General features: G+C 39.6%; 1 protein-coding gene across 1 annotated transcript in view; it reads right to left on the minus strand.

Annotated features, from left to right (window-relative positions):
• Positions 1 to 2,869: 2,869 nt before the first annotated feature.
• LOC124261797 (thyrotropin-releasing hormone receptor-like) overlaps positions 2,870 to 13,894 on the minus strand; it is a 37,507-nt gene continuing 26,482 nt past the window's right edge. Inside the window, exon 2 of the mRNA XM_046696163.1 lies at positions 2,870 to 5,108. Within this exon, the coding sequence (XP_046552119.1) occupies positions 3,217 to 4,299 (1,083 nt within the window). The 5' untranslated portion in view covers positions 4,300 to 5,108 and the 3' untranslated portion in view covers positions 2,870 to 3,216. The remainder of the gene's footprint in view (positions 5,109 to 13,894) is intronic.

Below are 13,894 nucleotides of genomic sequence, written 5' to 3' on the forward strand. Positions count from 1 at the left end.
TGATCGATTATTTACATGGAAACTGTGTCTCGTGTGGGTTTGCTGGATGCTACATCATGTTCACGACAGCTTGTTTCCACAGAACTTCTGCAGTTTGCATATAATCCATCTGCTTACGAACTAATACGAAGTAACAAACCGAACCTACCACAAGCGTGTTGTGTCCTCTGCCACCCCCAGAGCTACCTTCATGTTATTTTCTCTACGGATGTGTTTTATCATGACTCTGCAGTGAAACATGCTTTTCACTGAAGCTATTTTAATTTGACGCAATTTATGCAATGGCCATGCTCAACGTATTCTGTGGCATACATGTATTTGTAAAGATGGATATATGTTTACACTGCCAAACAAGTTTCATAAGAATCTGAGACTAAGTTGTGATAGTGCAGTTTCATTAACATTAGAGCTTGGGTTGTTTGTTGTGTGGCACTTGCTGCAGTATTTCAGCTGCTAGTTCTGGACCCAGTGATCGATATCGAGAGCACCGATCAGGTCAGACACCATTAAAGAAGACACGAACATTAATCATGCTTACACGAGGGTGGTGCCTCCATTGATTGTTTTGTCAGTGTTGCTTAACGCATTAATCAGGTGTATTCCAGCTGTATAACAACGGCCTCTAAAGGCCAGGGCCAGTCTTACCATTAATATTACGAGCAAAGATGCTTGTAATCTCAAAACGATGACATGAAACCGACCAATTCACCGGGTCTGACCACCCGATCCACATCCACCCCATCACCTCTTAGGACAGGCAAAATTATATGGTGACCAATTCATCTTCACAAACATTTGTTATAAAAGTATGCAGGCATCGACTGCTTCGGGTTATTTGAATGGCTGATGAAAACAATTTCATCTTAATTGAATTACAGAAGGTACTCTTAGGAAAATGACTCACTGACTGACTGAGTTTAGTTTTACGCCGCTTTTAGCAATATTCCAGCAATATCACGGCGGGGGACACCAGAAATGGGCTTAACACATTGTGTCCATGTGGGGAATCGAACACGGGTCTTCGGAGTGACGATCCAACGCTTTAACCACTAGGCTACCCCACCGCCCTTAGGAAAATGAACACGTCGTTCCATGTAATGTAGATATACAGGTAAACCACCAGGTAACCCATCTGTTCTGATTTCACATCAACTTTAGATGCTCAAACTTACGACTTTGAATTAAAGAACAATAAATAAATGTTCTTATTACGTAGTTTTACGTAGTAGAGGAGGCTCATGATGTACGCAATGGTGAATGGAAGTGTCTTTTCCAACAAAATTGCACATTTGGAGGAGCACTGCGGTATGACCAAATACGAATTAAGTAATGAGATGTTTGCATTTACAAATTTTCGTATTGTGGCTACCATGGTATCACAATGCCATTATTCAAAGCTACAAGCATGTCTTATTCGATTCAATTGATCCTGACAACGTGTTGAGGTTTCCGATGCAGCTCTTACATGCCAAAAACTCAATACCTGGCCATCACTGTTGAGAAAAGGTTTCTGTTATGGTAGTCCTGAACTAACTCCGCAACATAAAATCTATGGCACAATTTAATGTTCATTAGCGTGGTCTAATGCGCACAGTCCTCTGATGGACGAATCCACAAGCAAAACCATAAATGTATGACAATTGTGTTTAAACGCTTTAGCTCTTTGATAGGAAACAATGTTGGCAACTCACCACTCGACACACAATGCTTTTCTGTGTACAGCGGTTCAGACTGAGCGTGGATGGAAATATCTAAAACTTAAACGTTCTAGAGAAATGGTCTACAGAGAAAAGGGAAATTGCCTAATCCATCTTAGGGTTACGCTTGATCCTTACGTTCATGATTATATTGCTCAAGCATTTCTCCTGAGAGACGAGGGCCAGCGTGTCATGCCATAAGCATATTTGTAAAGTCCGATGTTTATTCTTTAAAGCTTCGTTGCCGATCTCAGCACACGAGAAAAGGCAGTTTATCAATGAAGCGTTTGCGTGGACTGATTGATATGTATTGCTTTCCTCAAAGATCCGTCGAGACACAAGTAGTATTTCCTTTCTTGAACGACAGGAAGCGCTTCACACATCCATTCAATAAGCATTTCAAACCAGCATCAACCAAGAACTATCCATTTCTTTCAAAATGTACTCCAATGTTTCGTCCTGTTTTGATCACCTTTGATTTTGAGGAAATGATACCGTTGATAAGTTTCAATGCCTACATGGGCTTGTAGATGGAGTTTCTGTGCTGAGTTCAGAAGGTCCGTGGTTTGATGCCCTTACCATGTCACTCTGACAGATGTTCACAGAAGATGCTGGGCATGCTCCGATAAGGCAAAGACCGGTCGGCTCGAAGCCCCAGAAGGGTATACAAACTGCTACATGGTATCCTATAGGGCTAACACATCTCTCTCTCTCTCTCTCTCTCTCTCTCTCTCTCTCTCTCTCTCTCTCTCTCTCTCTCTCTCTCTCTCTCTCTCTCTCTCTCTCTCTCTCTCTCTCTCTCTCTCTCTCTCTCTCTCTCTCTCTCTCCACTCAACGTATGTAATCTTATCAATACGAATTGATCATTGTGGAATAAAACATGAGCAGGTCACAAAGGACGGGAAAATATGGTACAATTCAAAATAGGGAATCGCAATTGACATGTTTTGTTACTGATACGCATGTACCGATGTCCACCACATGTCTACAATGCAGCTCTTTGAAAGTTTCACAAATGAATTCCACTCAGGGCTGGCATGTGAAACACATTCTAAAAGATATGATTGCTCACCTGTTGTTACAATAAATCTTATTCCATTTGCATTAATATAGTGTTATTCCATTCACGTATGAACGATTGTAATGAAAATATTCTAATTGAAACGCCTGTATTTGCCGTGCCAATATTTTATTCAATATATCATGTACTGTGGTTTGCTATACAGGTCAGTGCTACTCAAAATATTTCTATCAGTCACGTTTTTTATTGTTATTTGACAATAGTTAAAGCGCTGTAACGTAGTTTTATGTATTACATATGAATTATGCACCATGTTCATGCAAAGACACATTCTTCAATTAAATATGCACACTTTTTGTCGGATTCACAAAGCTTCCAGTGAGTCATGTCGGTCAACCTTCGAAACCAATGAAAAGCAGTGATATATTTTGCTTTTCCCGATAACACGATACATCAATTATTCTAAATCTGGTTACTATTTAGTTTCACAGCAGTAATTCACATAGCTACTGGTTTAAATTTTCTATTTGTTTTGCTGCCATTTCGAGATTCAGCTTTCACGGAAGTTGTACATGATACTGAATGACACTTTGTGACGTTCTGGGCTTGTCGTTTCCGTTTCCGACACATGCACAGGTCAAGAAACTGACGTCGGAACTTACGGCCTGTGATGAAATACAGGTAGAAATTGATAGCATGGTTTGAATCACACAGGAAAAATGTCACCTGATTGATAAGATATTTTTGAGCATCTTCCAGTGTACCATATTCGACAGTCCAGAAGAGATCCACAACAACGTATATAGTACGTGGTACCGTCAAAATCACAAACACAAAAGTGACGGTCATCAACATTACAGTTATTTGTCTGTCCTGGCGTACAGTCTTTCCCGTTGTCTGCGTCTTTTCACTCTCAACAGACATCTCAATCCGCTGTTGTCGGGAGATCTTGATTGCCCGAATGATGAGAACATTCAAAGAAAGGAGAAGACTGCAGGGTACAATGGAGTACACTGCTGCATTGATCCAGTACCAGATATCCCGGTAAAAACGAACGTACTCAATAAACATCCCGCAGTCAATTCCATTCACGGAAGTAAAGGTCCAAAAAAGGTGGCTATACACTCCGAACATAATCACACCCAGAGCAATGAGACTAACAAATGCTCGCTTTATGCTCCAAAACACACTAATCTTCAAAGGATATTTCACAGCCACGAATCTCTCGACTGCCATCGCTACCAATATCCAGTTGGAATAGGTCACAAGGAACAAAGTTAAGAAATTCAGTATCTTACATCCAACGGATCCGATCCATACCCCGTGTAACGTAAGTTGTAGGTACAGCAATTTTTGAACAATAGCTAAGTTGTCCACTACAGCTAAGAAGGCAACATAAAATGTTGAAGTGGTCAGCTTTTGCATGCGAATAATTGTCACAACACTGGCACAGTTTCCGGGAAATCCAATGGCAAAAATTACCCACAGGTAATAGTTGTTTAAGTAAATCCCTGCCAAGAATAAGGCCTTGTTTTCCACTTGAATTTCACCATTTAGATCGTCGATGGTTGAATTATTCATGGTTGTACAATTAACAGGCACTTTCAGTCCTACACAACAGAAGTCAGTTCAACTTGTGATCTGTGTAACATGAATTCTTTTCATTCGTGGTTATTGCCCAGAGTTCCAAATTAAAGGATAGACACCAACATCCTTAAAAGAATAACAAAGTTTCGCATTTGGAGAAAATAAGAACGCAAAACACAATACGTTACACGAAAAAGTTGGCAACTTACATCAGCTTTCAGTGATCGTCAATAGTACCAGTTGCTTCTCCGGGAACGAACACAAGTATCGATGCAAGCATTAAGGTTTCCTCAAAGAACAAATAAAAGAAAACACTATGGTGTACATCCTGTCAAGAATCAATCCAGATCCTGGTAGCATATCAGCAACTTTGGTTCACAGTTGTTCTAGTGCGCAGTAAGATAGCTAGTGCTTCCAGTAGCTAGCCAGCCAGTAGAGCACTGCTGAGTCGACCGATCGATTGACAGCACACGATAGGCAGCCCTTGCTCCAATGGTAAAAGTTGGTGGCTACTTGAGACATTCACTACATTTCTCTAGTGAATATACGTTCATGGTGGCGTTGTCCCAATCCTGCACACCGATCATCTATTAAACAGTATACGACGCATCAACACCTGGAAACTCAAGTCGATGTCATGGGAATTTGATGTTCAATTTAAGTCACAATACTTTACCAATTACCGCTGATAGCGTGGCTTAAGGAGTGAGAGTATTTCAATAATGTATATGATCCTTGCTGAGAGATGTTGCAATCAATAGCAAATTCCATCTGTGTCCAATATCAAAACAGAACGCCAGCATCTGCAATTAGAAAAATATGTTTTAGGACATCACACATATTTTATATGCATACTATTCAATGCATGAAGCACCATGGCAGAAAAAGAGCGTTTCACTAATCATTCTTTTTCCGTACATATATTAATAAGGTTATTGGCCATGCATATAGCAATAAATAATGTTATTGTTTCCCAACTGCCTAATTTGCTACGAAAATGCAATGAAAGAGAGGTAACCGACCGTTTGTATTGCTATTGGCTTCAAAGAGAACAATAATATGGATAAAGGGAAGTTTGCTTAATGAAAACACTTTGCATAAATATGAAACCTATTTCTCATTTCTATGAATAACTGGTCTAGCAGATCATGACCAATTTTCCTTAAGTATGTTTCCTTAGCCCGGACTCAGCAATGACCACTTATATGGCCGGGGTCTGTAAATAGCCGAGTCTGAACCAGACAATCCTGTGATCAACACACTTTCCCTTTAGATCGAAATAGAGATAGAAAGATGGTATTAACTTAGATAGTCACACGGGTTTTTCTGTAAAAACATTGTGAAACATGAAATTGTTAAAAGATTACAACCGTACGTGTCGTTACATACAGAACTTGCGAAAGACCCGTGGCACTTTCTTAATGGGAAACTAACCCTGCTGAACATGCTGAACGAATACAGCAAAAGCTGTCAAACGCAGTTCAGCTACGAATATAGATTCATCGATATAATGTGTAATCACATACCCCAATCTCTCATGTTACAATAACCTGACATCAAAATACTTTAAGTATGATGTCAGTTTCTGATGGAATCCTTTGGGAGACCTGCTATTCTTAGAACACTTCGTTAAATCACGAGAAATGAAAGGTAGGCCAGTAATAACACAAAAACATATTTTGTAGTTAAACCCTGAGGACAAACTTTCTACATTTCTCTTTTTTCTGTTTTTCTTCAATTCCCAAACTTCATGTCCCAAGTCAATTTATGCTGAATATGTCCGTTTTGTCAGACAGTATGCTGTTCAACGTCTTGGTTTAAGGATGCAAATCATGTAGAAATAACCTCTGTCAGTTCTTCTTCAAATCAACTCATGGTAATGGGCACACTGGAAAAATGCTGACGCCTTATATGTATGTTTATGTTTTCTGAATATATCCACATCAAAGTATTGGCATATTGATGCATTATTCAATGAACAACTCATTTAATGAGATTATATACCAGATTATGTTTCTCCACAAAACATTTTTGTCCATATTTTCCAAAAACTTTCAAATATTTTCACTTTCCAACATATCTCCATAATATTATTTTATGGTAGTCAAGAGCGTATCGGCCACAAAAGGCAATACATATGCTCTGTCTGCATACAAGCTAGCATGTAAGTAATGCCTATCAAACGCAATCTAGCTTACAGCAGTGGGAATGTAATGGAATTATATCTGTCTTATAATCCTACAGTCGTGAAGGACCCTACTATGTGTATGTCTTGTGATAGAAGGCCCAGAGTCAAGTATATTTTCCTTGACTGAGTGGACTTTGTAATTGCAGTCAACCTGATCTGTTTCAGCCAAGATCTGTTTCATGCTTTTCTGACATTTGAGATTATAGCCCGTGTTTTTAATTGTAAACAATACTGCAATGTTCACATGTGTTTATGGAAAAAATATTCAAATGCGACTTTGTGGTAATAATGGTTTTGTGTATATGTATAAACTTGGCCTCGTCGCTATGTTAAATTTCACTCACTCATTGTAACCTTGTTCTGCATCAACGCTCGAGTCACTGTTATAGAGGGGTGCTCTCAAAGGACATGACCCATTATTATCGATACAGTAGTTTGCATAAACATCCCCTTGTCCTTATGGCGTTTACAGTCAAGACTTCCTTCGGGGGTTCGAAGTCTACGTGAGTCCCAATACAAAGTAAATTTAAATCTACTACAATTTTTAATCGTGGTATATATGTTATTTTAATGTACGGCCAAATTTATCTTAATTGCTAACGGCTGAAGAGATGGCGTCAATCAAGCTAAGGTCCATGCAGGAAGCAAATGTACTGTAAGTCCCCATGGTCCCTAGTATGGTGCTCTACCTTCAGTTGTTGGCAATCCATAGCCTGGTTTTATATTGTATGGTCTTCTTGAAAAATATCGTTTTATGATAACATGCTTTTACTTTACTATCTGTGATACACTGGTAGTTACACTGTTCTTCGTCAACAGGCTTGTGACGATAAATATTAACTCACTCACTCGGGGGTACGATTCTCACAACGCAGGCAATAAAAGTCACTTAACGAAAGAAAAGCACACTCAAATTCGCCCCTGTGTAAGGAAGTACCCTACGAAAAACGTACATTGACTACAAGCCTAAAGATGCAGCACGCATGTTTTCAAGTTCGGAGAAGGACCTGGCCCCGGTGCTACCAGCATGGGAGATGAAGAGGAGAGCATGTTAATCAAGATCTTCATCTCCATGCTGTAATTCCTGTGAATTCATCAGCATAACATGGAGAAAGAATTTATCATTACAATGGCCTTATATGAAGTGCCCCATAACCCATGGACCTGAGATCCCTTTAACAACGTTCAACCATATAACGAAACGGAAACAATATAATTCAGGCTCACTGTTTTCCCACAGGGAATTCTAGTCATTGTGTGACTGTCGGTCTGACATGTTCTCACTGCATCTTCCTTCCTGTATTAACGACCGAGCTTTCGTGTCCCCAAAAGGTTACTTTCTGGATATTACTGTCTGTGTTGCTTCCTTGAATTCAGCATTTCAATTGTTCTTCGCTGTGTATATTAACTCAACTATTTTCTTCAAATGTCAGCGTATGGGTGTTCATACCAGCTGTTCAACGATATCTCTGCACTTATTTGGTAATACAAATGCCAACTGGAATCTGAAGAACATGTTTCCTATTACATTTGTTATCTAACAGAAATGTATGTGTCCATTACTTGCAATGCTTCTTCGCGACAGTGTGAAGAGGTCGGATAGCCAAGGATTCGGCGTCACGCCGAAGGGCCGGATTTGATTCCCCACATGGATACAATGTGTGAAGCCCGTATTGCTGGAATATTGCTAAAAGCAGCGTAAAACCCACCTCTCTCATACATCACACATAATGCTCCTTGTTATAGAACACATCGGTGCATTTAAATGCATATAAATACATAGACCTTTTACTTGATTGCATACACAATGCCATGAATACTCAATGGCATTTAGAAAGTGGTCAAATGTAGAGAAAGTGATCGTTTCACCCCAAGCCGTCTCACCCGGGTCGTTTCACCTGGGTTGTATCATCCCAATTCCAAACTAGGTCAGTTCATTCCACATTAGGGGTCGTTTCACCGGTGAGGTTCAGGTTCATAACGCCGACCTTTCGACCAAACTTTTTTGAGTATACATGGAGAATGGCATTAATGCTTAAATCTGTTAATCCTAATTAGGCAATGTTTTTCCAACAATCGGGTTAATGCTACTGTATCTGTGTTGAGATGGACTTCAGTTTATATCTCATTTCATCTCACCTGATCTCATCACGCTTAAAACTTGAATGAACATTTAAATAAGTCGACATTGAGATAGACATTACACTTGCATTTCTGCCATGGCGACTGCATGTTTGGATATCTGCCTCAGCTGCAAAAAGAGAGTAATACCGCGCAAGATGAACTGCAGTGTGAAACTTGTCATCGCCATCAACACAGAATAGGTGGCACAGGTCATACTTAGTCGCAACAACTGTTTAATAAGAATGTTGCATGCATGTTACTACACAGCGCTTGATAAATAATGTTTAATTGATACCTTTTAAATATGGGATTGTTGAAATGACACGTAAATAATTATTTTGATATTTTGAAGGTGAAAGAAGCTGCCCGTTGATAATAATTTCTTTTTTTTTTTTGCTGGGTTGAAACAACCCCTAAAAGGGGTGAAACGTGCTGGGGTGAACGTGTTTGGGGTGACATGACTCGTTACCAAATGTGAACTATGTTATATTTGGGATCACACTTTCTTAGTAAAGTACAGATTCTAGTACTTTTGTTTGGTTGACTCCCATCCGGGATTCGAACCCACACACTCAGAATCAGGCACCTAATCGCCAGCACACAAAGTCAGCCGCCTAACTCGCTCAGTCACCGCGGCTTTACCTTGAACGTCGATAATTTCGACTCGACGCTGATTGGATGGTTACAATGATCACCTTACATGGCGTCCTCTGGAGATGTCATCTGATCTTAGCGCCGAGAGGTATTGTAATGGAATAAAAGATGTGGTATTGATGTGATTGATGCTCTTTGTGTTCGGTAACATATTCTCTATGGACAATGAATTGTTAATACCAAACTGTGCTCAGAAATGACTGCGCGATTCGATTTCATTTTTACCACCACTTAGGGAAGATAAGTTTTTTTCATATCTTAATTATATTGTCATGGAACTAAAGCAACCACGACAGACTTATATCCACTCATAAAATATATGTTTGTTCGTGATATTTTCAGGAGAAAAACATTTAGCACTGATTATACAAAATGACAAAAACTGAACACCACAATGTGTAAAACAGTTGCCGCTCCTTTCATAGTAAGAGAAACATGTTTTCTCCCTTCCTTTCAAGAGAAATATGTGTCTTAAATACAGTGAGTGGAATGAAAACTCCACCGAATATTAAGCGATCGATCCCTATTTTGTTTTACCCTCATAATCTGCATGAATGATTATACATTCTTTCATGCGAACGCGAATCAAAGTCAAATCCAGTGTCTCGTTTGATTCCGCGTCTGTAACCACATGGGACATGGACGTACTAGCTTTTCCTGTTGTACCTAGCTGCTTTACAGCCTAATGCATCAGCTTCAAATAGCTATCAACGCTTGAAACAGTTTTCATGTCTTTGAGCAAGTGGAATTTACATAGTTTTTGCATTGTTCTAACTTTACAAATGTCATATCGTGACACCCGGGGTTTACGTACATGTAGGCTGTTCTGGAAATAGATTTAGATGTGGCGTACTAACCAAGGAGATTATATTCAGATGAGAAAGCTCAACATAGTCTGTCGTTCTTCCTGGTTCGAGAACAACTTACAGATCTAACGGCGCTTCAATCACAAATAGAGCTGAAAAAGTTTGAAAGCATTCACATGTCTTTGGGAAATGACATTTGAAAATCTCTGAAACTTTCTAATTATATACTTGTTACAATTTAAGAACCATGTAACCTACTGTTTTGACACATGCTTTTACAGAAAATAGATGGAGATTATATATATATATATTGGTCCTTCATATCTTTCTGCAATTGTGTCTGTCCCTTAGGTGGTAATTATGCAGTTATTGCAACATGGGTCATAATTTCATCATTATTTAGCAATGTAAGAAGTAATATAGCGTCTAATTCGTCTTTGATATACGATCTTGAAGCCACAATGTCATTTTCCGTTTCACTTGAATACAACATGAATGTAATTGTCAAGAGAAGACTGTTACAAAATCAGACTTACTTTCCTGCATCCCTTTAGTAAGTAAAGTATTGTTTTATAACATTTGTACAAGCGATTACTTTGCGCAAGTTGAATTGACCGACCGTACACAAACCGAATATTAATACGAGGGGAGTTTTCATCAAAAGTACATTATTGCTATTTGAGTACTGTCTTTTTAGTCACTGAAGATATCATGCCAGTAGTTTTATTATTTCAAAGTAAAACCCATTCTGCGGGATAGTGCACGATTATCGACCTTGTAAATCGCATTAGCTGTATAACCGATGCGAAAATGGATTTTTTTTCTGGTACGACGGAATAAAAGAACGAGAAATAACTGTGAACACACCAGGTCACAAATTAATGCAATACATCTTCATTTCCACTCCCTCGAGGAGACGTAACCAGCGTTTCTTCAGCAATGTTTCATGAGATTTATGGTGGTAATGCCGCCAATAAACATGGAGGGTCATGACGTTATCCCATAACGAAAAAGATTCCCAATGCGGAATATTGTTAAGAATGGCCATAAACACGTGTTTAATATTTTCATATACGTATGCATTGATTCATTGATAGTTTCACGTAACCAAACAAATCGCATTATCAGATTTTTACACAATACATATATGTCCAACGAAACTTATTTTTAGATTTAACTATCGCATCAAATTCACATACGTTTTCATATGCCATGAATATATGTCGTCACGAATGTCAAGCATTAGTGACAATTTGGTTTGATTAAATTCTTAACGTTTTATGTTTTTGGACAGTATGTTCTGGACGCCCCTTTGTCACGTGTCTGCACTAACGCCAATGACAGTATGTTCTGGACGCCCCTTTGTCACCTGTCTGTACTAACGTCAATGACAGTATGTTCTGGACGCCCCTTTGTCACCTTTCTGTACTAACGTCAATGAGAGTATGTTGTGGACGCCCCTTTGTCACCGGTCTGTACTAACATCAATGACGATATGTTGTGGACGCCCCTTTGTCACCTTTCTGTACTAACGTCACTGAGAGTATGTTCTGGACGCCCCTTTGTCACCTGTCTGTACTAACGTCAATGACAGTATGTTGTGGACGCCCCTTTGTCACCGGTCTGTACTAACATCAATGACGATATGTTCTGGACGCCCCTTTGTCACCTTTCTGTACTAACGTCAATGAGAGTATGTTGTGGACGCCCCTTTGTCACCGGTCTGTACTAACATCAATGACGATATGTTCTGGACGCCCCTTTGTCACCTTTCTGTACTAACGTCAATGAGAGTATGTTCTGGACGCCCCTTTGTCACCTGTCTGTACTAACGTCAATGACAGTATGTTGTGGACGCCCCTTTGTCACCGGTCTGTACTAACATCAATGACGATATGTTCTGGACGCCCCTTTGTCACCTTTCTGTACTAACGTCAATGAGAGTATGTTGTGGACGCCCCTTTGTCACCTGTCTGTACTAACGTCAATGACAGTATGTTGTGGACGCCCCTTTGTCACCTGTCTGTACTAACGTCAATGACAGTATGTTGTGGACGCTCCTTTGTCACCTTTCTGTACTAACGTCAATGAGAGTATGTTCTGGACGCCCCTTTGTCACCGGTCTGTACTAACATCAATGACGATATGTTCTGGACGCCCCTTTGTCACCTTTCTGTACTAACGTCAATGAGAGTATGTTGTGGACGCCCCTTTGTCACCTGTCTGTACTAACGTCAATGACAGTATGTTGTGGACGCCCCTTTGTCACCTGTCTGTGCTGACGTCAATGACAGTATGTTCTGGACGCTAGTTTGTCACCTGTCTGTGCTGACGTCAATGACAGTACATGTATGTTGTGGACGCTCCTTTTGTCTCGTGTCTGTGCTTACGTCATTACTGCATGCACTTGACCGTCTCAAGTTGATTTGGTTATGAAAGTGGTACCTTAAAGGTCACATGCAGCCAAAAAATCAAACATAATTAAAACACAATTATCACTTATTCATGACATATAATACACATTGCTGGTTATTAAAGAACATATAAACAAAATTATAAGCGTACAATCGCAAATCAAAAGTGCAATATTTTGTACTTGGGTTTACTTCCCAAGAAGCGAAGCAGCCGGGATACCGAACCCAGTCAGAGCGGGTGGGTGTGCACTCAAGTGTAACGGCTGGATCAGATGCCCTCACAGCTCATTGTGTGTGTATACATAGAGATGTTGGGTTTTGTAAATACATGATCATTTTTTGTGTATAACATTTTGCAATCAACAGACATCATAACATGTCATGTGTACAAGTATCACACCTGCCTGTCTGTGTAATTACATAATGTGACAGAGACCGAACTCGGGCCATAAATCAATGCGTTTTGTTTATGGTGTATAGCCTGATAGGTGTTAAAGTCAAATTGCTTGTGGTCAGTGATCGAAGTTGTGTATTGAAAATTGTCATTAGCAGACGGGCGGGCAGACACATAGGTGTCAATAAAACAGACATTGAGTTTTGTCTGTGACAACGACATATCTATATCACAGTTAGAAATTCTGTCAACGCTAAATAATGACATTGCTTTTAAGTATCGACCTGAGAAAGTGAATTGGTAAGAAGAACGTGTGGTGAAATAGACAAATGAAAATATATAAACAGTTAAATCGGTAATCTACTGTAATAACATATAAAAAGTTCGAACCTGTGAACTATTAACAAAACATTAGAAAAATAGCTCACACCAAAGCCTACACCGAGTATTCACCAGACAACCCGCTTCCAAGCTGCGCGAACCTATTTCACTGCGCATGTGCGATGAGCGCAGCCCAGCTGTTTAAACCACTTTAATCCCCCCAAGCGCTGGGGTAAAATGAGTGAATCGTTTGAACTACGATTTCGCGCCTTTTTTTCATCGCGTTATATTTCAACTTTATAAGTTGAATTTACATTTTGATGATTTGTTTCGGTAAGTCCATACCAAGTCCATACCGAAAGGTATCAGAGTCTGCAAAGTTGTGTTTTACGTTGCATGTGACCTTTAACATCTTTATGTTACCTAATGGAAATTAAGCGTGTACTGCTTCATATATACAACATGGACTTGGATTCCTTCACCAAATCCTTCGTCCCCTTATCCAATTGGCGTTGTGCCGTGATAGAATAGCTACCAGCTCGTTTTTACAAGTCAATTGGTTAAGGATTTGACAATGCACATGCCGCTATTTAGTGCACCCCACAACATCAAAGTCAACGCAAGAGAAGAATCCGTCTCGATTACTTGCCGAAAAGGAAACACTGAGCGAAAAATGCGGAATAGCTGA

The sequence above is a fragment of the Haliotis rubra genome, unplaced genomic scaffold, assembly GCF_003918875.1.
Source record: "Haliotis rubra isolate DU_JTF1 unplaced genomic scaffold, ASM391887v1 Scf81, whole genome shotgun sequence".
In the NCBI taxonomy this organism is placed as follows: Eukaryota; Metazoa; Mollusca; class Gastropoda; order Lepetellida; family Haliotidae; genus Haliotis; species Haliotis rubra.